General features: G+C 38.6%; 1 protein-coding gene across 1 annotated transcript in view; it reads right to left on the minus strand.

Annotated features, from left to right (window-relative positions):
• LOC131028568 (pseudouridine-5'-phosphate glycosidase) overlaps positions 1 to 25,955 on the minus strand; it is a 268,645-nt gene extending 242,690 nt beyond the window's left edge. The window contains exon 1 of the mRNA XM_057958873.2: positions 25,625 to 25,955. Within this exon, the coding sequence (XP_057814856.1) occupies positions 25,625 to 25,702 (78 nt within the window). The 5' untranslated portion in view covers positions 25,703 to 25,955. The remainder of the gene's footprint in view (positions 1 to 25,624) is intronic.
• Positions 25,956 to 26,555: the final 600 nt, after the last annotated feature.

The following is a 26,555-nucleotide window of genomic DNA, read 5'->3' on the forward strand; positions in this document are numbered from 1 at the left end:
TTTCAATCCCAACCCAAGTCGATTTTCCCTTGGAGGCTAATTTGGACTTAAATTGCAATAAATTAATAAATAAGCCCCATTTTGATTGCTTTTCAATAATGATTATTTAAAATTTTAAAAGCAAAATTAAATAACTTGCAATAATCATTTAATATTTTGAACTTTCTAGAAGCAAGTTAGTTTTTTACCAAGCAAGTATATATACAAGTGTTTTATCCCACATTGCTTGTGTGGTGAAAGTAAGAGGTAAAAGCAAGTATAAGAGAGGAGCCTTAGCATTATTTTATTATTAAATATGCCAGGTGTCTCCATGAAAGGCGATTTTTTTTCCAAGTTGGACAAATTTTAGCAAGTCATTGAAGTGAAGTGTTGGGTTGACGATTCTTTCCTCCATTTTTTCCAGCTTGCTGATCCATTCCCCTTGCTGCCATTGAAGACCATTTCCAAATTTTTCGATTTTCCAACTTTGGTGATTTTTTCCAAATTTGGCGATTTTTGGTGAAAGGTGGCAATTTTGTGTTTGGAGACTTGGGCGATATTTTCCTCCATTTTTTGCTTGCTGTTCCAGACCTCCATTGTTGCAAATCTGGGCCGCCATTGATGATATTTTCAGAATTTTAGTTTGGCACCGTAGCTAAGAAAATTTCGATTTTAGTTTGGGAGTGATTTGGTGCCACATTTTTCATGCATTCTTGGTGGCTGCCATCATTTCCAGCTCGCTGATTTACTTCAGATCTGAGGTTTGCTTCAGATTTGACCTGCATTAATGGTTGTCCATTAATTTTCAGACTTAAGTTTTTATTGCCCAACCAATTGCATCTTAGGCGATTTGCATTTGGAGGTATTTTATGGAGTTTTTTGTGCATTTTCAGACCATCTTATCGCTGTTGTGGGTCTGAAAACTCCATTGTTAGGCGGTTGTCTTCAGAAATTTTCATTTCCAGCCACCTAACCATTTTGGCGATTTTGCTTGGAGTTGATTCCTTAGCCATTTTTAGGGATTTTTAACTACTTTGCAAGGTGCTGATAAGTCTGAAGTAATCAATTTTCAGACTTGTCCTCAGAAATTTAATTTTTACCAGCCACACTTACATTCCTGAATATGATTGTTTTCATCATTAAAACTGATTTTTATGCACATTTTTTAAGATTGCAACATGTTTTAAAAGTCTGATTTTCAGGTTGTCTTCAGAATTTTTGACCTCCATTGTTGACTGCGGAAGGTGTCTTCAGACATACCTTTGTGTGAAAACACAAACCTTTCACACCTTTCCTTAGTCATTGTTGATCCGGTATACTCCTTTGCATTTTAGCTTGCATATTTTCTAAGCATAAGGAGGTATTAATGAATTTTATAGAAGGTTTCCATGCCTTAGTGTTGTCACACTTTGAACTTAATTGTTAAAATTTACCAAGTGTATGGATTATTTTCCTGACTCCATGCTCTAATTAGCTAAAATCTATAGAAAGTCAAGAATTTTATTAAGAGCATTATTTATTTTCCTAAGTCTAACTTCGAGCTTCATACAGGTGCGATGTCAAAATTTGGATATAAGGAAAGGAAAGAACTATTGAAGATGCTGGAGACTGGATTTTATCCAAAGCTCATAATTTCATCCAGATGGAAGGAGATCACTTATACAAACATGCATTTCCTAGACTTCGACTAGATGCAGCATCGGATGTTCGGAGTCGAAGATCAAGTTCCTTCCCCAACCTATGAGAACATTATGAAGAGTGGTATTTTCCATGCTACTAGATTTCCACAGTCCATACAGTGTAGTGAGCTTATCCTAGAGTATGCACGATGTTACGATCCGCTCACGAGAATGATCAAGACTCATAAGGGCATTGTCATCGCCTACCTTGCTGAGGATGCTATTGTAGAGCTGTTCGGAATTCCATGCAGAACAGACATGAAGGATGTGACCAAGGATGAATGTGCAGAAAGATACACGAAGAAGATGGGTGTATGCAAGAATTTGATTAACAAAGAGTGGATGATTGAGCCTAGGTCTCATCATTCCAAGGCTCCCAAGACACTCATGTGCATAGATTTCAAGGAGGAGTATAGTGATTTGATATTCCTACTCGACAGAATGATGGGGATGCCGCAAGGGGCAATATTTGATGGATGGATGTTCTACTTCATCCAGGATTGTCTTAGAGGAACACTAGTAAATTGGTTCAAGATTATAAGTGACAACCTGGATTTTCAGCTGAGGAATGTAGAGCGGTCCAAGTCATTCGCCATGACTTCTTACCTAGTATACCTTCTTGCACGGTTTGTTTCATACAGAGGATTAATATGCAAAGGTGAAGCTGGGAATGGGCAAGGACAATTCAGGAGTCATGAATGCTACCCCTAGCTGAGCATGTATAGAATTGAAGACTATAAGAGAGTGAATGATGCATTCACTATGTACATCACACAGATGTTGCAAGGCGGAATCCACAGAAGATTGTCCAAGGAGGCAACAGAGTTAATAGAAAAATATGGATCGTGGTATATTCAGTTTCCCACTTTCACATACCTTAGGATTCATGGGTTTCAATCTGAACCCTACAGACTTCCTAGGTATCCGACCGACAAAATGATCTTGTTGGAAGTGGTGAGACAGCTTCTAGAGTTCGATGTTATTCGGAGAGAGAAGCACAGGACAGGCATGGCATTCCCTATTTCAGTTGGGAAGACATCAGAGGTTTGTCAATCCGCCATAGCCGCCAGCACTGCGAGTGAGGAGCTTGCATTATATCGATTTGCTACATACAAGAAAAGAGAAAGATTTGATCCAAACAAGAAAGTAGGAAGGATCAGGGAAGAGAAGTTCATCCACAAAGTTGACATAGAAGATTATTGGGCCAACCTGATGGACAAGCACGCAATGAAGAGAAGAATGTGGTCCACAATGTAAGTGGATTTAATGAAGATGTGTGGAGTAGGAAGGATCAGGGAAGAGAAGTTCATCCACAAAGTTGACATAGAAGATTATTGGGCCAACCTGATGGACAAGCACGCAATGAAGAGAAGAATGTGGTCCACAATGTAAGTGGATTTAATGAAGATGTGTGGATTTTTCCCCATTCTTGATCAAGTATTAGATGATAGAGATCATACACATCCACAATATGAGAATGAAATAAAGAAGGCAATCCTATTGCCAAATTGGTCAGAGTCAGAAGGGATTGACCTGAATATATTGATGACAGAGGTCTTGAATTTCTCCCGTGCATGGGTGGATATACAAATGAATAAGTTAGTTGATATGGGTGTTCCCTTCACTTATGAAAGGATGAAGCCGGAAGAGTCCATTTCCGAGGATGATCAGAGGACTGTCAGTGATGTCAGGATTCATGCAGACGAAGAGAGTCAAGCTCCCAAGAGAAGGAAGAACACGCCAAGAGAAGTCAAGGCTAGAGGGAAGAAGATTGAGGAGGTTAAGAAGAAACAGAAAACTATCACTCCACCTATCATTCCTTCATCCCCTCTCAGTGTCTCATCAATCGAAGTGATTGAAGTAACAGAGCAAAACAAGGAGACTCAGCAGTGTTCCAACACAACGATACTACCAGAGAATATTCAGGAGTTCCATGCCACAGCGACATCTGCACCTCCGAATGATAATGATGATCAGTTGGGATCCCCTACTATCCTTTTGGAAGTTAGTTTGGGAAATGAGATATATGATTTAACCAAGAATAATCTTGATGATAATGATGATGTTATCTTGGCATTGAGAGGACTTGATCGAGAAATGTGTCTCGATGATGGTATGGAGATGGCTGCTATTCCTGAATGGCTGATGAGAAGTATGGGGAAAAGTAAACAAATGATAGAGGTATAGCCTATTGACGACATTGATGACTACCTAGCTAAGAGTGCTAAGGAGAAAGAACCCAAGAGAGCGGAGATTTTGTCGCACATAGCTAGAGATGAGACAAGAATGCGGATTGCACAGATTGTTGTTCCTATTGCAGGCGTGACAGCGGACATTGCTACCCCTATGGATTTCCAGATCACTTCAATTGCCCTTGGTCGTACATCCAAAAAGCAAGAATTTCAGGAGGTTGGTGAAAACCTCAAGGCAATCGATGTAAGGTTAGACAGAGAGATTGCGGAGAAAGAAAGGTACAGAGAAGAGAATATCAGACTTAGAGAGTATATTGCAAGGATAAGGCGTGAAGATCCCACCCTTATTTCCCCTATTGCAGTTGACCATGGAATGCATTCACACTATAAAGGCAGCGAGAAGTACACTCTCAGAGGTGGAAAAGTGGATTGAGAATACAAGAAAGCAGGTAGATGATTTCCTTACTCAGTTTGTCCATGCATATGATAGGACAACAGGGCTCGCATTCAAAATCCAATATTTGGAGGAAGTTTGGGAAGAATTCCGGCCTATTCAAGAGAAGACTATTCCACACCTCCAAGCTTTGAAGAAGGTTCCTAATTCCACCTTGGTCAGCAAGAGCATTGTGCACAGTGTAGATAGATATGATTTCCATGGCTGGTGTTGTTCATTAGCCGTGAAGAAATCAACTTATGAGAACGCCCAGTCGAGTTGTATGGAGATGGAAGGATTAATTCAGGACATTCAGATGAAGATCCTTGCCTCGATTGAGGAATTATTGGGTGTTGATGTTAGTGATGCTAGTGGTTTACACTTAGCCGAATTAAGAGACAAGATGAAATTTATGTATTTTTGTCAGTTGGACTCTTTGAAGAGTCAGATAGACGACTTGGTCTCTTTGTTGATTCATGTTCATAGTTCGCAGAAGCTCATGCCAGAATGGGAGAACACTTTGAATGCTTGCTCAGATTCACTAGACGTGATTGATTTACAATAGGATACCTTGCCTAGCATTTCCATGGAGGAGTTAGATTCAATATTGGCTAGATTCTTGGAGTATGCTAGGAGAGAGAGAGAGATGTAGGGAAGAATCTTCTAGAAGATTCCCTATTTGATGACTAGGTATCTTTTCATTGGGCCATATGTTGGTGGCACCATTTATGATGTAACCCTAATTAGGGCAATTCTAGGGTTTTGTTGGCATGATCTCGATCGTTGATCTTAGATCAATCTTGGCCATCCATTTTGTAAGAGACTCTATATATGCCTCCTTGTCTCCATTTGTAAGAGAGTTTTTGTAGAATTGTTGGTATATGTTGCAGCTATTTGAATCATAATCATTGTTCAATTGTTGGTGATTTTGCTCTTCAAGTGTTGTATTTGCATTCATGGTTCTCAATTCCTCCAAGTTAGATTAGATTTTAGATTAGAATTTATTTTCATGTATGTTAGATTGAGTGAAAGATTTGTTTAATTCATTTGTGTGGAATCCTTAATCCATACCACTAGCGTCTTGCCGCTGGTAAGTGCGCCTTGTGTGGTCAATTGAAATTTTAAGTAAGCTTAACTTCAACTATTACACGTCCCTTGACAAGCATCAACCTAGATGGTGTCAACGTTTGATGGTGATAGCCTGAAAATCTTTAAGTATACCTTAGACGATTGCACTAAGCTTGTGTCAATACCTGATTGTGAGACCTTGCCTGGTTTGATTCCACCAGATCCATTCATCATTTCCTACATTACTAGGCTTAGAATAGATTTCCTGAACCCTATTCCTTTTGCCCATTTTTTAGTAAGGAGTAAATCTAGAGCCATATTGATAAATCTTAAATTGTCAGCACACCTATTCCGCATAATTCATGATAATCCAAACATTTGCATAAGTCCCCAAGTGAACACAGCAATTCACATCGACCATTGGGTTACCCACTCGTTAAGACCTGACATGTAGAAACCTAGAATCATTTTAGTTGATCTCATTCTTAGCATCTGAGGTGATTTTGTTCAAGAGAGGGTAAATTATCTTGGTAATTTATTTTGTAATGTTATGTGCCTAAAACACACATCAACAGGTCCCACCAAGTTACTCTAGCTACCAGGGTGTGATGAGCCTGAACCGAACAGATTGCTTCTACTACCGTGCCCTTCAGTCGCACTAGTATCCTCCGCCTCTCTGTTCTTGGTCTCGGTCTCCTCTTCTCTCTTGGTCTTTGTACCTCTAAATGGTGTGTACGACTCTACCATACTCCCATCGCCAATCTCTTCCATCGTGAGGGAAAGGTCCCCCAACCGCTTTCTGGTGGTTTCTATTAACACAGAAACTTGGCCTTCGCCACTCGAACCATTATTGCCATTTCCGCTTCCTTCTTCAGCAAATTTCTTCAATCATCACCAACGTTCGGCTTGTTGTTCCAACCTTACAACCCTCGCGGCTGCCTTGTGTCCGTCTTCTTCTTGTCCCTTTGGCACACGGTTTCTATCCTTGTTCAACGTCACGGGCATCAATTCCTTCGTTCCATAGGGTTGAAGGTTCGTCACGTTCCTCCTCCTCCCGCCAACTCCTCTCTTCGAACTGTTGTAGGATTTGTTGCCGACGGTTCTCGCACTAGGTTTCCTCTCGGCGAGTTTGTAGAGCAAGAAATGCTTGTGCCAACAAGCTAGGCAAGTTGTTCATCAACCGGTTTACTGCCGGACTTACGCCAAGGGCACTCCACACAACGCTCTCAGGGACGTCCTCGGGTGTGGCCTCCCTCCGTACGTAAGTTTCGATCGATGCCCGTAGGATGCAGGTGAAATCCCTTGTCAGTGCTCTCTTTCCTTTGAACAACTCCTTCGGCTCTTCCTCGGGATTACTACTTGTCCCCTTGCTCACTGGTTGTCCCATTATCGTCGTGCCATGTAGTATGCTCTCGTCGTTCCAGGTTTAATTCGGCAACAGCGCCAGATGTTTGCCCTCTAGGCGAACAGTTTAACACATGCAGACATAATACTTAACAAGAAACAGTAATGCCATAGATACCAGACAAACAATATTAAGCCAACAGAAAAGATACCATTCCATTCATAATCGTGATACTGACAAGTTACATCACATGGTATATAAAGGTACCGAGGGGGTGCGAGGGACAACCGTCGCACCCGTAACTACCAACCCTCGGTTACATTACTAAACAAAGTACTTCCTAATTAATTACTTTTTATTCCAGTACGTACAATATTACCACCAGCATTGCTTATAGCGATGAGATGTCTTGCTGCTCCTGATATACCTTTAGAAGTATGCAATGTAGTTACTATTGCCTACAGTGATAACTTTTGAAGTATGCAAGTATATTTAATATCGCATATTGTGATGCTATTGCTGTTTCTGATCTTGACCCTTGAATGTATGTAATTTGTCTTTAATATCACTTATAGCGATAATATTGCTGTCTGATCTGAACTGTTGAAATATGCAATAATGGTGCTCTTCCTGATTTCTTACTTTAGTTATATGCAACCTGATTTGCCAAGAGGCAAGAATGCTCAAATGAGCAGATCCAAATAGGATGCAAATTATAAACAAAACAATATTCGATGATTGTTGAAGTGAGTCTGATCGCCTCCTTGTATCTTGCAAAATGGAATGATAGGTTGCATCCCAAAAGACATATCCAATGTCTATTCATGATCGCCTCTTTTCATTATATGCTAATTGCACCACATAACATAGAACGGTTAGTTATCTCATGAATACCAATTAGTCTTCTTCTCATTAATTGTTGTCTTCTTAAGTCATAATAATAGATCGTTGCCATTAATCTTGTAACTCGTACCTCTTCATAACTCCATCAGTAATGATATAGATTATTATATTCAATATCGATTAGCATTGATTAGTCTTCCTTAGATCGAAATCTGCCACTTAATAATCATTCTTCTCTTATCAATTTGGGATGATGAATCGATTAGTTAATTGCTGCCACCTTAATCGTTTATGAATGATATGCTGTTAACATCAATGAATATGACTAATCCTTTGATTAGTTAACTCCTCTTTTTAATCGATAATCTTAATTATCTTTTTGTCATTAATCGATGCTTTCATAGACTTCATCAATATCATTATTTGTCAATATGCTGAATCGATACTTGTCTTAGTGGATCGATCGGTTTACATCATCGGTAATGACTAATCAGATCAAAGTGATTGGATAATGGGCTCATCAATATGTGGTTATCAACTTTCTCTAGTCCTGGCCAATCCTTGACATGAGACAAAAACATGGTAGGACAGATGCTAGTGTTGTTGTCCTTCATTGGATGGGACTTCACAGGTCTTGCTATGATACCACATCTTAAGCTTTCATATACCAAATGAACCAAAGTAATCTTATGTTGATGCTCAATACTTGATGATCGATCCTTTCTAGTATGATGAATTTGATTAGGCTGCTTAGATGGTATTCATGTCATCCCCTTGAACCTTCTCCATGTAGGAATGATTAACTTGATCTCATGAAGATGCTTTCCTTGTTATGATGAACATGTTAATTACTAGCTTTTGGAGAGAGACATCATTCTTCTTGGACTTTAACTCATCCTTATATCTCATAGTGCACTAAGGAAAATCGTCCTATTTATAAGACTTCACAATTTTCCTGATATTTCATTACTCAAACTATCTACTTGCTATGTACAACTTACTATTAACTAACGAAAATTACTATCAAGGTTGCCACCCTTGATCATTATTATTGCTAATAATGATTAGGTCATTGGTGGGGACATCACACTCCACAAAATATGCCAAGGCCTCCTACTTTTTCAAGTGGCTAGCTACAGTTCTCAAGGTGATTTCTAACTCTTGTATTGTGCAGAGGTGAAAGTTGCACCTATGTAGACTGTTGTTATAATCCGAAGCCCTAAAACAGCATAAATATAATATTAAAAACTCCCTAGTCCTTGCCCCTCAATGGGAATAGATTATTTTACTTTTATGACCTTTTATAGCCCCAACTACAAGGATTTTGAGATTGAATAACACACTTTATGGTGGCTAAAGTACACCATAAAATTCACAGGATTGCTTTAATACCAAGACTATAGCTAGTTAATTAGCTCTCTAGTTGCATGTGTTCTATTGAATTTTCTGTGTATTTTTGTCCAAACATTTGATGTTTACTGATAGACTTCAGGCATGCTCCCTAACCATCCTTGAGAGAATTTCCATCTTTCCTATCTCCTATACACAGGGATCTTAATATGACCTTCATTTATTGATGAATTTGATTATGACGTGATAATGTTATAATGAGACAAGTAGAGTATATTTTATTTGCATGTGCTTAACACATGCATGGTAACAGCTACATAATGTATGGGCATGCTCCTTGGGCTAGTAGATAAATCTTAGAAACTAGCCCATAAATTGATGTACTATGAGGTGTTGGATATGCAATGCATGTGTAACTAATAGCATAAGAGCAGTGTAATGTCTCAACTACCCTAAGGTATCATCTTGAACATTTTAAACATTTTGAGAATTTACTAAAACGTGGACAAGGAACCCCTCTTTGATGCATTCCCTTTTTAGGTCATTGCTTGAATTTATCAAGACAGTATTTTCACTTTCTCATATCCCCAAGGATGTTTCCCACACAAAGCGAGACATCAAGGACATTCCCAACAAGTAACAATCCCAAAACTACCTAAATCACTTCATCCAACAATCAAGGTAGATCTTTATGATCAGTCTACTTGAGGTGTTCTCTTGACTTTATGTGTCATCTTAAGGTCATGATAAGGGTAGTCCTCTAGGGGTGTTGGTAATCCCAATTGGAAAATGACATATCTAGCTCATATTGTGGTATAGTCAGAAGCATGTTGAATGGCATACTTCAGCATCCCACTAGATCTACAGATTGGAAGGGTTTCTCGCCAAATAAAGGGGAGCAAAAAGCCACACATTAAAAGGTTGTGTAAAAGTGTTGACACAGGCTGATTAGTACCAACAAACAAAGAACCTAGTTACATATGGCAAAATTCGGTGGTTGACCAGATTTACAAATGCTCCAAATCATCCAAATTTACCCCTTTTAGATCAAAGTTTGTTGGCTTTGGTGTTCCGAGTGATCCAAATATGTTTGTGAGTTAGGACTTAGGTTTTAAGAATAGCCTAATGGTATTATTTGTGTTAGTATAAAGTGTTAGATTAATGTCAGTACTATATATTAATCAATATCCAATAGTCTATGACATTGTTGCTCGGGGTAGTTGTTATGGAAAAGAAAAGAAATGGCTTATACAAGCCAATGTAATGGAAGATGTACGCTATCCCACATAACATAACATTATCATATTTATGTATATATTTTGTTAGCATTATGTGAGTGTGTTTTGAAAGAGCCTCCGATTTCAAGAGGTAGTATTAAAGCCATGGAAGATTGAAGGAGGACTTATCTTGCTTACTTGAAGCCTAAATTGTTCAGTTCTTTGGATTAGCATCCCATACCCGTTCTAGGAGCATTTCGGTTGAGAATGCACATAGGAGCGCCCGCGAATGCCTAGGGAATGCCCTGAGTTCTCTGTGGGTATGAGCTTGTGTACCCATAGGATAGATACCCATAAGGAACCCAAGGCATCCAAGGCACTCATGACCGAAGTTTACTAACCCACTTTTGCTGGCGATCATTAAGGTCTCGCTGTCCTAAGAAATGCCTCAAGCTGTTATAATCAGTTTTGATGCTAAATTTACTGCCAACCAGGTACTGCCTGAATTTGGCCAAAGCATATATTATGGCCAACATTTCTTTATCATAAATGCTAAACCTCCTCTCAGGACCTCTAAGCTTCCTTCTTTCAAACGCAATGGGGTGCTTATCCTGCATAAGCACTGCGCCTATACCCTCACCAAATGCATCACACTGTAGCTCGAATGGTTTGCTAAAATCTAGTAATGCAAGAACCAGGCAAGTAGTCATCAACTACTTGAACTTTTCAAAGCACTCCTGTGCCTCAGGAGTCCAAATGAACGCCCCTTTCTTCATCAAATCTGTCAAAGGAGTTGCGTGACAAGAATATCCACTAACAAACCTGCGGTAGAATCCACACAACCCCAAAAATCCTCGTAGCTGAGTGAGGTTCATTGGAGTAGGCCACTCAATGATAGCACGGATCTTTTTAGGATCCATCCACACACCCTTTGCATTGATAAAATGGCCTAAGTACAACAACTCTATCATACCCAAATCATATTTGGATTCCTTGGCATACAAGGATTCCCTGTCCAAAATACCCAGCACTGTATCCAGTTGGGCCAAATGCTCATTCCACGTTTTGTTGTACACAAGAATAGCATCAAAGAAGACAAGTACAAACTTCCTCAACTGAGACTGGAAAACCCTATTCATAGTAGCCTGGAATGTAGCATGTAGCAGGAGCATTGGTTAGCCCAAATGGTGTAACCACAAACTCGAAATGGCCACAATGGCATCTGAAAGTTGTTTTTTCAATGTGTTGTTCTCTAACTCTAATATGATGATAGACTGATCTCAAATCAATCTTTGAAATCTTTGAAAAGCAACAGGCACCATGAAGCTCGTCTATCAACTCATCAATCCGTGGAATGGGGTACCTATTCTTTATGGTTCTCTTATTTACGACCCTATAGTCGATGCACATTCGTAAGGTACCATCTTTTTCCTTCACCAAGAACATTGATGAGGCAAATGGTGACTTACTCGACCTAATGTGTCCCATAGCGAGCAACTCCTTAATTGTTTTCTCTATTTCATCCTTCAGTCGCTTTGGGTGCCTGTAAGAAGTGATCATCATGGGTTTAGCAACCTCTCCAACTCTATACTGTACTCAATACCTCTATCTGGAGGTCTACCAGGTGGGATGTCACTGAATACCTTCCCGTGCTTGATTCTCAACTCCTGTATGTCTGGATGATATTCTAATTTTTGCTATCCCTCCTATGATGGCATCAACATACACTCTACTAACGACTCTACCATGTCGTAGCGCATAAGTCTCTCCATCCTCCTGAATGATATCATCTTGAAACTGCCATCCCGAATGGCTTTCAATACATGTGTCCTCCCATCCACCTTAAATGTCATCTCTATCTTACGAAGGTCAAGGGTAAACTTACCTATATAATGAAGCCACCGCATCCCCAAAACCACATCAGTGTCCCCCATAGTCACCACATAAAAATCTGCCTTAAACTTATAGTTATTCACTCGCAACGGAAGACCTGAAATCATTTTGTCACCCTTAAGAGTGTAACCATCTACAACTCTCACCCTTATACCCTCAAACTCTTCAGTACGAATTCCACGCCTCTCCACCAGCCTAGCATCGATGAAGTTATGCCTAGCACCAGTATCCAACAAGGTAATAACCTTTTGAGCAGCTAATACCCCACACATTATGAATGAACCCTCCTGCTGTATACTAGTAAGGCTTGCTTCCTTAAGCTTGACATCCTCTTCATGTGCATCCATTTTTTCCAACTTTTCAAGCTCATATTCAACCTTCTCTGTATCAGATTCCTCTTGATCAGTTTGCTGGTCTGAATTTTCAGATTCAGAACCCTCATAGAAAGCCCACATAACACGGTTTGTCTTACCCTTAGGCCTCAATGGACAATCATAGTTTGCATCATAAGGGCCCTTGGAGTAGAAACACAGCTTCTTCTTGTGAAGATCATTAAGTGTTTCCCTATCTAGTGGTGCTGCTGATTTTCCTTTTTGATCTCCCTTAAAATCTGATTTTCCTTGTCTCTTAGGAAAGAACTTCTTGTCCCTAGATGAAGAGAATCCCTTAGACAAGAACTTGATTTGTGGAGCTGTAAGTTCCATGCTTTTGGCCTTCTTCATTGCTTCCTGCAGTGATGGTGGGTCAAAGCCTTTACCCATCCTCTCAAGGGTTCCAATAAGCCTTCCACAAATAGCACAACCAATCTCTCCTTAGAAATATTAGAAACCATAACTAATAGCCTTTGAAAATCTCCAATATAACTCTCCAAACTCCCCACCTGTTTAAGCTAAGCAAGATCTCTAAAATAAGACTCTGAATCCTTCTTATCAGAACATTCAACCAACCAATCAACAAACTCCTGATATGAAGTGATGAGGTTATGTTGCAAGGTGACCATTCCATTATGCCACCAATCATGAGCCACTCCATCTAGATGCAATGTAGCCAATTTAATTGCATCTCCCTCTGTCATGGGTCATAAATTGAAGTAGGTGTCCACCTTATGTATCCATGACCATGTTGTGACCTTTCCACTTCCATCAAACAAGGGTAGGGTAAGTTTACTGGTAGCATATTCCAAATCCTTGTTCTGATTTCTCGGTCTTCTATCTTGCCTTGCCCTCAGATGCTCTCTCCTCTGGCTCATAAACCGATCAAAATTCATGTGTTCCCTTACATCCAGGGGTAGTAAACTCCACTCATCGTGCACTGCCATGACATTATCAGCAAATATAGCATCATCATCATCTCCCACACCTCCTTCTAGCTCATTCCTCAGGAAGGTAGACATAGTAGGCCGATCAACTGTGTGTGTAGGAGTTCTACGAGCCCTAGGAGTTCCAACGACACTCCTATTATCTTCTTGCTCATGATTTTGTCCTCTAGGATTAGCCAGCTACTGTATGGCTACGGTGAGCTGCTGCAGTGTGTCAACTACACGTTGTTGTCCATCCTATAAACCTCTCATGGTTTCCCTCACTTCTTTGGCTTCATCTGGCGGTGGACTATTTCCTCTTCTGTCACCCATACCTACAACCTGTTCAGTATTCCCAATAGATGACTCGTGATGAGTCCCAATTAATCCTGATGTTGTTTTTCCTTTAGGTACCTGCGGTGGTTGCCAAGTTTTTCTGAGTTCTCTCTGATACTACCTTCTTTCTTTGTCACTTGGTTGCATTAACAATCTAATTCAACCCCACAGGATGGTAGGAGACTGCTCTGATACCAATGTAAGAACTCGTCTTCTTCCCACTTCAACAACTTTGTTTTTTGGTTTTTGTTTTTTGCGATTTTTTTTTAATTTTCAAGGGTTTATCATAAAAAGACAACTATATATAATGCAAAGGAAATGAAGGAATGCACAACCCAAATGGAGACTAGTACAAATAAATGATCTACAATTAAGCCTTTAATTATTTCAAATGAATGCATAGAACTATTACATGCATACCCGGAAAAGATGATCAACTACTGCTGTTTAAAATTTCTACTAAAGAGCAGCAGATCATAAAGAAGTTCGATTCTCCCTTATTAGGCAAAGAAAACCTCCAAATATGGTTAGGCTGTCCTCTCTAGTGCTGGCCAATTCTTCTTCAACTCATTTGATCTTTTTTAAAAGCCTTCTTCATCAAAATTGAACCTTTCATAGGGCAGGAGGTATGGCTGTTATTAATGGCTGCTGTTCGGCCTGCTAGGGATGTCAAAACATTGGATTTTGCTGATCAAATCATGCCCCCCCAGTCTCATGAAACTTCTTTAATTTACCATGAAACCCTTGTCCAGTAAGCACAAATTTGACCTCTATTTGAGGCCAACTCTGAATGCAACTTCCGCTGGTATTCCACAACCTCAATATGTTGAACAATGGAGAATGAACGTTCTCCAATGCCTGAGAATAATTGAAAACCTGCAAGAACCCTTGGTCTCTCCCTTGGTCTCTCCAAATCTCAATGCTCTCCAATAACAAGTTGAAAGAAATTACAATCACAGAATGAATTTGATTTGGCTTGAAGTCTCTTATATCCCTACATGGCTTGATTTCCAATAAAGCATTTAAATAACATTTAAAATGTTATTTTCATTTAGACTTAGGAAATCTTTTAATTTCTCATTAATAATGGACCCCATAATTAATTGTATTAATGGGCCCCTTTCAATGATTAATTGACCCTCAAGTTATTAAGTTATAACTTAATAATATGACCCTTTTAATAATTAATTATCACTTGAGCCCATCAAACATTAATAACTTCTTTAATATTCGTTATTTCTCAGTCCCGTCTACACCAGGGGGTCAACCACTGCATCCACTGTTCATCTAACTGCCTTACTAAAAACTCTTGATCAACTTTTGACTTACTATAAATAGTAGGTGTAGCAAGTGAAGTCCAAATGGCGCCAAACAAAAGTCAAACCGGAGCATACTAAATCCTGGAGAAGACAAAAACCTCTATTAACCAAGTTTCTACCTCAAAAGACCCTCTGTCCACACTCATTAGCCTACGAGGGTCAGAATGATAGGCTAATCTTCCTGACAATTGATGTCTAGCTAGAAGGGGACATCACAGAATATAGCCATAAATTCGTTTTTTAGAAGGAAAGAAGGCTCCAAAATAGGAAAAGAACCAAAGAAAGAACCTAAAAAAGTTTTTGTAGAAACAAAAGAATATAGATTTTATGTCTGACTTAAAAACAATTGCACAAGATGAATCAAAGAACATGTTGGTAAAAGAAATATAGAGCGAGGAAATGTAGAACTAGAGGATGCAGAACTGAAATTTCTAGCTTTGAGGAGATCAAATTGAATAAGAAGAAAACCAAAAACATATTGAAAACTTGATTTCCATCATGCATCTCTTTAATCAACTTTATCTATTACTGATGAAGACCACAAGACTATTAAGGAAGCATTTAGATCCAATGAAAAGAGTCTTGGGAGGAGTCCATGGATGAGGAAATCATACTTGGGAGTTAATAAATTAAATTACCCAACACCTTGAAAGAAAACTACTTGGTTGTAAATGGTTATTTAAAAAGAAGTGTAATATAGAAGGAAAAAATATAGAAATATAAAACTCAACTAGTAGCAAAGGGATTCTCTTAAGTAGAGGAAAATGACTCTGGAGAAAAATTTTCTTGTGTTGCAATACTAACTTCAATTGGATTTCTGTTAGCTGTTGCTAATGCTTTTGATCTTGAAATTGAATAAATGGATGTAAAGACATCTTTTTGAATGGTGAGCTTGAAGAAAAAAATTACTTGGCACAATCAAAATGTTATAAGGTGAAAGGTAAGGAGGAATTAGTATGTAAGTTGAAAAATACCCTTTATGGTTTGAAGCAATCTCAAGGATATGGAAACAAAAATTTGACATGTTATAGGATGTGGGCTAGATTGTAGCATAACTGATCCATGTATGTATTTCAAACAAAAAAGTGAGAATTTTGTTATCATAGCGTTGTATGTTGATGACACGCTATTAATTGGTAAAATTAATTTAGTTAAATCTTCAATTATCTTCACAATTTGACGTGAAAGATCTTGGTGCTGTAAAATTTATTTTAGGCATGGAAATAAAAAGGGATCATGTAAACTAGAAATTATTGTTGAATCAAAAGAAATATGTTGAAATGATTTTGCAAAGATTTAGGATATGAGACAATAAATCTGTGAGTACTGTTGGAAGTGAAGTCCAACAGACTCCTTCCATTTTACCGCCAAAACTCTTGGCTCTTCAACTTTTGTTGTTAAGCTCTTTAAGAGTTGTTTGCATATCATTTTGTTATGTGTATTTTTTGAAGCTGCTTGCATCTGTGTATGTACAAACCAGACTTGGTTATTAATACGTTGATTCCCCTGCTTTAAGTGTGGACGTAGGCAATTGCCGAACCACGATAAATTTGTGTGTCTCATTTGTCTATGTTGTGAATTCATTATTCTGGTTTTTCTGCTCTTCTAATTCGTTTCTAAATCCTAACAATTGGTATCAGAGCGAAGTTAGATCGCTGTTAAGATTTCGGTGGTTTAAATTCCAGAATCATGGAAGAAGTGAAGATAGAGAAGTTCTCCAGTCAGAGCTTCGGGTTCTAGAAGGTGCAGATGGAGTCTTTGCTGATAAAGCAAGACCTTTCACTTGCGCTTGAAGGGAAAGCAAAGAAGCCAACTACGATGGCTGATGAAGAATGGGAAAAATTAGACAAGAAGGCAAGAGCGACAATTTTTCTCTCACTGTCCAACAATGTTCTCTTCAATGTCACGGGTGAAGCAACATCAAAAGATGTATGGGATAGACTCACAACCATGTATGAAATGGCGTCGGCTGCCAATAAAGTGTTTATCATGAAGCGGTTGTACAAGCTTAAGATGAAGGAAGGTTGCGCTATGGCAAACCACATCAATGAATTTAATACATTGATTAGTCAAGCAACTTCGATGGGGATGACACATGATGATGAGAGCAAGGCTATTCCTTTATTATGCTCTTTGCCAAGCAACTGGGATGGCGTTGTAACAGCAGTTACCACATCAATATCCGGTAAAAATAAGTTGGTTTTTAATGATGTAGCAGCTACTCTTCTCAGCAAGGATTTGAGAAGAAAGAATGATGAACCTTCATCCGGTGAAGCCTTAACGGTGGTGAGCACCGAAAATAGAGGTAGAAGCCATAGTAGAGGCAGAAATAATTATCATAGACATTCGAAATCAGCAAGGAGATCGAAGTCTAGAAACAAAAATGGTGATTGTTGGTTTTGTGGCAAAGTTGGTCATGTAAAAAAGGATTGTAGAAACTTCAAAAGGGCACAAGAGAGGGTGCGGGACAGCGAAGCAAATACAGTCTACGATAAAGATGATAGTGTACTAATCCTTTCAACAACCGACACTACTCCGGATTCATGGGTGCTTGATTCCGGTGCCTCCCATCATACTACTTCATGTCTTGAAGCGTTCATTAACTACCATGAAGGTCATTTTGGAAATGTTTTCTTAGGAGATAACAAAGCTTGTGAAATTACAGGCAAGGGTGATGTGTTGCTGCCATTAGAAGGTGGTAAAACATGGCTGCTCAAAGATGCTTGGCATGTACCAAAATTGAAGAAGAATTTGATATCCGTTGGACAACTCTTTGATCAAGGTCTTAATGTAAATTTTCTTCCGGATACATGGAAGGTAACTCATGGTACCATACTGATTGCAAATGGCAATAAAGTGGGTAGTCTATATATATTTAAGACTCGTGGTGAAGTGGGAGCTGCAATGGTGATTGAGGACAGCAAAGCAGATCTTTGGCATCAAAGACTTGGGCATATTAGCAAGAAAGGGCTCCATGTTATGCACACAAGAAATCAGCTTCCGGGCCTCCAACTTGTCGACTTAGCCTTTTGTGAACATTGTCTTTATGGCAAACAAAAGAGAGTCAGTTTTTTGAAAGGTGGGTGTGACACGAAGACAACACCGTTGGAGCTTGTATACTCGGATGTTTTTGGGCCTATCGAGGTAACCTCCATTGGAGGAGCTAACTATTTTGTCACCTTTCTTGATGATTGTACAAGAAAAGTATGGATTTATATGCTCTCTAAGAAATCTGAAGTTTTTTCAAAATTTAAAATTTTCAAGGCTTTAGTTGAAAATCAGATTGGGCATAAGATTAAGTGTCTACAAACAGATAATGGTGGAGAATTTTGATCACATGAATTTGATGACATTTGTGCTGATAATGGGATTAGAAGAATTAAGGTTGTTCCTTTCACTCCTCAAGAAAACGGTGCAGCCGAGAGGATGAATAGGACAATTCTTGAAAAGGCACGATGTATGTTATCAAATGCAAGTTTAGGCAAGGAATTTTGGGCAGAAGCTTGTAACACGGCGGTATATTTGATCAACCAAAGTCCCTCATCTAAATTAGACTTTGGTATTCCGAAAGAGGAATGGCAAGGGAAGAGGATTTTATACTTGCATCTTCATGTGTTTGGATGTGAAGCCTTCTCGCATATACCCAAGGAGAAACAAACCAAATTGGATCCCAAGTCGCAGAAATGTATTTTCATGGGGTATGGTGAAGAGCAATTTGGCTTCAAATTGTGGGATCCGGTTCACAGAAAATTGTTCGCAGCAGGGATGTAATTTTTCATGAGACTTCCTTCCCTGCACTACAAGGTTCCAATAAACCAGAAAAAGAATATGTTCCTATGTCTCTGTTTCAAAATTCTGCTACTAGTACTTTGCCTCATCAAATGGGAGCCCCTATGTCATCTACCACGGTTGAATACAATTCTTAGACTAAGAATGATGAAGAGAGTGCTTACAATGGCTCCTCTCCGTTTAATTATGAAACAGGAGACTTTGGTCGAAATGACATTATACAATGTGAATCTGGGGGGTCTACAGAACAGAGCACATCTTCCACAAGCTAGCACTCATGTTGCAGAAGATGTGGAGGAACATCCATATGGTGAGCACATTGGCTCACATTCTCACCAGCTTGTTGGGCACTCCTCACGATGGTTTGCATCTCCACCGCATATTGCACGCCACGACCCACCCTCCCCACCGCTCGCTGGTCATTCTCCAACGCACGCTAGGCACTCACCTCAGCCAATGCTGCAGGCTTCACGCGGGCTCCCTACGGGCGTTTTCTCCCCCGTGGTCAAACAGCAGAGGAGTCATCCTCCCGTGCAGACCGTGGAGGATGCTTCCACGGCTCCCCACTCCCCACACACTCGCCAAACGCTGGCCGTGGAAGATGCTTATGCGGGTTCATCCTCCCACGACCTGCCTTCACACAACGTGGATAAGAATCCACAGGCCGTTGATCGCCTTGCAGATAGGGAAATTCACAGTGGGCATCACTCATTAAATAGAAGCAATATCGATTTGCAGAGAACGCATAAATTGAATGTTTCCACTACTCCACCAGAGAGTCAATTGAGAAAATCTACCAGACAAAGGCGACCTCCTACCAATTTTTTTGATTATGACTTATTGTTTTGTGAAGAAGCTGAGCCTACTTTGTTAATTTTTTATCAAACAGAGCCTACAACATACAAAGAAGCTTGTAAAATTGCAGATTGTGATAACTGGCACGCTGCAATGTGCGAAGAAATGGACGCACTATTGCGAAATCAGACATGGGATTTGGTGCCACTTTCGCTTAACAGAAAGGCATTACAAAATAAGTGGGTGTATAAATTGAAAGATGAAGCTGGTGGTCGCAAAAGATTTCGAGCAAGACTAGTTGTCAAAGGATATGCTCAGCAACAAGACCTCGATTTTAAAGAAATTTTCTTGCCAGTAGTCAAAATGACTACCATCCGAGCAGTATTGGGATTGGTTGCAGCCTGGGATCTTGAGCTTGAACAGCTGGATGTGAAAATGGCATTTCTCCATGACAATCTTGATGAGGAATTGTTTATGCATCAACCTGAAGGATTTATTAAAAAGGGTCAGGAACATCTCTACTGCAAATTGAAACACAGTTTGTATGGGCTTAAGCAAGCCCCTCGCCGGTGGTATCTTAAATTTGACAAATTCATGATTGATCACAAGTTTACTCGCAGCAAGTTTGATCCTTGTATCTATTTTAAAAAGCTTCCTAATGGCGAATTTGTCATACTTCTTTATGTGGATGATATGCTAGTGGCTGGCACAAGCATGAAGATTGTAAGCAAGCTTAAAACTCACTTAGCAAATGAATTTGCCATGAAAGATTTAGGGGCAGCAAAGAAAATTCTAGGGATGACTATTTTTCGAGATAGGAAAAAGAGAGAACTCAAACTATCTCAGCAAGATGCTAAGTCTGTTTGCATACCTTTAGCCTCTCATTTTCAGTTGTCTTCTCAATTGTGTCCAAAAACACAAGAAGATAAGGAGTTTACGGACAAAATTCCATACAAATCTGCAGTTGGCAATCTTATGTACGCTACGGTGTCTACTCGTCCGAACATTGCTCATGCCAGAGTGGTGAGCGGATTTATGGCTAATCCAGGCAAATCACATTGGGAGGCGGTCAAGTATATTTTGCAGTATCTCAAGGGCACACTTCAGATTTTTGCTTATGTTTTGGGAAGGGCAAGGCAATTTTGCAAGGGTTTACTGATTCTGATTTTGCCGGAGATTTAGACAAAAGAAAGTCTACTTCAGGTTATGCTTTCACATTTGTTGGGGCAGCGATTAGTTGGGCTTCTAAATTACAACATACAGTTGCTCAATCGACTGCGGAGGCTGAATACATAGCTCTTTCTGAGGGAGCAAAGGAGATGGTATGGTTGCAACTCTTGTTCAGTGAGTTGGGTTTGAAGCAATCAGATTTTGCTTTGTTTTGTGATAATAGCAATGCCATCTTTATGACTAAACATCAGACATCTCAGCCTCGGTCAAAACATGTTGATGTTCGCAGTCATTATGTTCATCATATGGTTGAAGAAGGCAAGTTTCATGTAGATAAAATTAATATTGAAAAGAATCCAGCTGATGTGCTCACTAAAGTTGTTAAGTGGGAGAAGTTCGATTTCTGCCGAGCTTCTCTCCGCCTTTCCAATAACTGATAGCAGGACTGAGTGGGGGAATCTACTTGTTGCAGCAGTTCATTGGCCTTCAATGGGAGATTGTTGGAAGTGAAGTCCAACGGACTCCTTCCATTTTACCGCCAAAACTCTTGGCTCTTCAACTTCTGTTGTTAAACTCTTTAAGAGTTGTTTGCATATCATTTTGTTATGTGTATTTTCTGAAGCTGCTTACAGCTGTGTATGTACAAACCAGACTTGGTTATTAATACATTGATTCCCCTGCTTTAAGGGTGGACGTAGGCAATTGCCGAACCACGATAAATTTGTGTGTCTCATTTGTCTATGTTGTGAATTCATTATTCTATTTTTTCTGCTCTTCTAATTCGTTTCTAAATCCTAACAAGTACTTCATTTCTTGTTAATAAAAAACTATCAATTAAATAGCATCCTAAAACTAAAGAAAAAAGAGGAAATGTGTCAGGTTCCTTATTGCTATTGTTGTTGGCAACCTTGTGTATGCAATGATCTATTCTAGACTTGATATTGCACATGCAGTGGGAGTTGATGTAGATATATGTCCAAACCAAGTAGAAAATATTGCACTGTTGTGAAAAGGATTTTTAAATACCTATTATCATATTTTAATTTATTTGTCTTTTAACTCATTGTATGATATTAGGTTTTTCTTGTTGTTTTTATTTCTCTATCTTATTCTACATTATTGTTTTATTTAATTCTCTTAAATTTTTCTTTTTCTTTTTGTTGTCTTTATTTTAATTTTTTTTCTTTGTTTTGTCATTTTTCTTTTCTTTCTATCCTTTTGCTGGCTTATTATTTTATTCAGAGTTCCATGACTCGCGGCGAGTCACGCGAGTCAGCAGGCCGGGTAACCCCTACCGGGTCACGGTGACCCTGACCCAGGCTCGGATGGGTCAGGGGGCGTGACTCGCCTGACTCGTCGAGTCAGCGAGTCACTCCCTGACTCGCCGAGTCCGAGGGTCGTGACCCGGCCGACTTGTTTTTGTTTACACTTTACAGTTACATATATGTTTGGGAACATTTGAAGTCATGGATTTTATATACATTGGACAACATTTATAACTCTATATATCTATGTTTTCTAATTCCTTCAGCTACAATTTACATTTCTACGCATGTGATGAATGTATGTTTATGTATGTGATCAAATTAGCTTCTATTTGATGATTTTATAGTGTCTTTAAGCTTAATTCAATAATGGGTGTATGAAACAAGTTTTAAATCGTTAAAAATCTCTAAATTTCAAGGGTTTTCTTATTTTGCCGAGTCCGAGCCGAGTCATGAGCCAAGTCAGCCTTGCCAAGTCAGAGTCTAGGAACTTTGATTTTATTACACCGAAGGCGTCTCATTATATGAAATGGACAATCTGATATACGAAATCAATGTTCCACATTTACCTAAAGGTACATGCAAGACGATTCAAATATTTGTAGCCGTTGATTAATTCCCATCAATTTTTTATTTTGTTTTAAATCGTTTTCCCCCATTTTTTCTTTGCCCTACAAACTATGCCCACAATCGTTAGCACTTTTCTTACCTACTTCTACCGCAAGTGGTATTGACATGACAACCATGTTGATTATTCAGAAGCCAGCTTTGGTTCAACAATCAAATAGTATTCAATGAAAGCATTGAAAAGCATACACAAACGGAAATATTGATTTTTCTTCCTTGCTGATTTGGCTTATCTCACTACGTTATTTAATTCCTTGTAATTGGCTTCTTGTTTTAACTATTATTTATTCTTCTACTATGAAGGTATATTTTTAATTGAAAATATATGTATAGAAATTAATTATATAAGATTAATTTTATAAAATTTTGCCAATTTGGTTAAATTATTTTTATATAATATTTTTTTAAAAATATTATAGTTTATAATTAGGTATAAATAAAATTATATTAATTATTTTATTTAATATATATTATATTAATATATAATATTTATTATAGTACAAATTAAGTTGTATCATTATATATATATATATATATTTATTTATTTTGATCGGTAATTGGCCGAAGCCTAAATAGCTTTTGACTGGAGCTATGAACCAGTGGGGACACGGTAGGGGGCCCCATCCCCATTACATATCTTTGAATTATTATTATTATTATGTTTGATTAGATTGACCCCAAGACCTTCCCCATCCTATGAAAGGCCAAGAGTCATAGCTTAGAATTCCACTTCAGATGTCCCTATTGGGAATTGAACTTGGGTCTCCACAGTGAGAACCCAATGTTTTAAACAGTTAAGCTCAACCCCTTGGACATCATTATATATTATATTATATAACGTAAATTATTAAGTTTCTTTCAAAAAAAATATTGTAAGTTTGATATTTTGATTGATTCAAAATAATTCCTCTCAAGATTGTTGGGTTTTGCATGATGATCTTCGACTCGAGTTTCATCACTAGTCACCTTTAGACATAATAGGCCTTGTATTAATAATATTATATTGTCTCTCCGACCTCCTTTCTCTCTCTCTTAACCTATCTCTCTCTCTCTCTCTTTATTTATGTATATCCCTCTCTTTACTTCTCTCTCTATATATCGATTCCTATATATCTTTATCTGTCTCTCTCTCCATCTCCTCCTCTCTCATTGCCACCATCTTTTTAACTCTAATTATCTCTCCCCCTCCTTTGCTCTCCCATCTCTCCCTCCCTATATACTTATCTCTCTCTCACCCCTCTATCTTCTCTAATATCTATCTCTTATCTCTCTATATCTCACCCTCTCTCCTTCTCCCTCCCCCTCTCTATACATTGATCTATCTCTCCCTCTCCCTCTCTATATATTGGGTTATATTTCCCCCCTCCTCTTATCTTTTCCTCTCTACCTATCTCTCACTATTAGCTCCCTAGACACTACCTATCTTTGTCCCTTTCTCTCCCTCCTATATCTCCCCCCTCTATCACCTCATCTCCCCCTCCCTTGCTCCATCCCTATCCCCTTGTTTATATATCTATCTCTACCTCTCTCTCTCTTTCTCTTCCCATATACCTCTATCCTTCTCTTTCTCTTCCCATATATCTCTATCTTTGTCTACCTCTACTCTTTGTCTCTTTATCTATCTCTCTATCTCTCTCCCCCACTACATCTTTCAATATCTCCTTATACCTTACCTCTCTCTATCTCTCCCTTAGTATCTCTAACTCTTCCTCTTTATCTCCCCATTGATATCTCCATATCTTTATCTCTTATGCTACCTATCATTATCTCTCTATCTATTTCTCTCCCTTTATCTTCATCTTTTTCCATCTATATCTAAAAATGTATGGAGCCCCCTTTCTAACCATCCATCTCTCTCCCTCTCCCTCTTCCTATACCTCTATACCTATATCTCTTTGCCTTTCTATCTCTATCTCTCCATATTTTTTCTTCCATTTATCCCTCTATCTCTATCTCATTACCTATCCATCTCTCTTCACCCCTATATCTCTCTGTCTCTCTACTTCTCTCTATATATCATTTCACATCTCTATCTTTATCTTGAACTATATCTCCCTCTCTCATTCTTTCCCTCTCTCATACTTCTCTCTATATATCATTTCACATCTCTATCTTTATCTTGAACTATATCTCCCTCTCTCATTCTTTCCCTCTCTCATTCTTTCCTTCTCTCATACTTCTCTCTATATATCATTTCACATCTCTATCTTTATCTTGAACTATATCTCCCTCTCTCATTCTTTCCCTCTCTCATAATATATTTATCTCTTTCATATCTATCTTTCCCTCTCCTCTCTCTCTCATTATCTCTCTCCTCTCCATATCCCTCTCTGTCAAAGGTTGTTTAAATGATACTTGTAAGTGGATGTGTAATCTATTTAAATCTATCACTTCTCCATTGAGCCCATTTTCTAAATGACCTATCAATTGACCTCATGTACAACACAAATCCATGCAACTAATAACCAAAAATTGTCCTAATTAACCTTGAAAACCTCTTCGACGTGTACATTGCACACCAAGGTGCAAATGCTAATTTTTATTATTCCAACTTTTTATGTCAGCCTTTCCCTATGCGTTCTCCCATCTCAATGTCTATGCTTGTCTACTTCTGCAATTTTCCAACGTATTATTCTCATCTTGATGAAAGATCAAGATGTATGATTTGAAAAATCGATATTAAAACTTAATCCATATACAGAGATGGACTATAGAAACATCAAAATTCTGAACTTGTTATATGTCAAATCTTCCTTTTATGTAAATAGGTTCCCTATTTTACAAGTTTGATTTATCTTGGGCTCTGAAAACCAATTTACGGACGAATATTTCACAACCATTTTTCTCGAATGAAAGCGTATAAACACTAAAGTAGTGCCATAATTTCGCTCTACTGCACAACCCTATACCTACAAATGTGTACAACTGAATAACGTATCAGGCAAATGTAAAAATCCGCGCAGTTGGGATCACTAATAAATCGGCAAAATTATTACGAAGATTAAGAAGAAGAAAAGAAAAGCTTACAATTGGTTGTGATACATGGGTACGAATGCTAGCTAATCTTGAGGCTGCACGCCCAAATTTCGTCCCGTCTTCAGACATATCGTCTGGCCCTTGTTATTAATTTCCAATTTGCTTTCTGGCACGCTGCTTCTCCTCTTACCAGTTGGGGTAAAGAAACATAACTATTGATTAATACATTTTAATAAGCAAACAAATGAATTATCATTTCCCCGCATTCAATTTGAATTTTTTGTATCAGTTCGCCGTCTTCAATGTTTTGAGGAGTTCAAGTGGCCGTTCCTTCTATGAGTGTTTTAATTTCTACGTTGCCTTATAGTACAAGGATGCAAAGCGTCAAGTTCCTGCCATTAAAAGAATGAGAGTAATGGATAGAGAGAAAGAAGAAAGATAGGTACATATAGATGGAGAAATAAAGGTATTCAAATATTTGGGAGTATTTGTTGTCACCCTCAATACTCCATATTTGATTTACATTTGGGGGCTCGATTCAATAAACTATAAAGTAGTCATTGATCACATATTTAGACTAGAAGATTTATCTTAGCTCTCATACTTGATTACAGAATTCAGATCAACAACAACTCAGGAGGAGAGAGAGAGATAGAGGTAGATACGAAGATAGAGTGAGAGAGGAAGAGGGAGATAAATAGATGGAGAGATGTATATGGGATCAAAGGGAGTGAGGAACGGAGATATGGAGAGAGATAGAGAAAGGGAGAGATATAGGTAAATGCGAGATAGAATGGCGGGGAGGAAGACAAAGAGAAAAGGATAAACAAATAGAGAGAAGTAGAGATAGACGAATACAAATGGAGAGGGGGAAAGAAACAAGGGATATATATAGAGAGGGATAGGGTTCTAAGGGGGAGAAAGGTAGAGATGGGGAGAGAGAATGGGGGGCAAGGGAGATAGGTCAATATAGTGAAAGGTA

Source organism: Cryptomeria japonica, chromosome 8 (assembly GCF_030272615.1).
Source record: "Cryptomeria japonica chromosome 8, Sugi_1.0, whole genome shotgun sequence".
In the NCBI taxonomy this organism is placed as follows: Eukaryota; Viridiplantae; Streptophyta; class Pinopsida; order Cupressales; family Cupressaceae; genus Cryptomeria; species Cryptomeria japonica.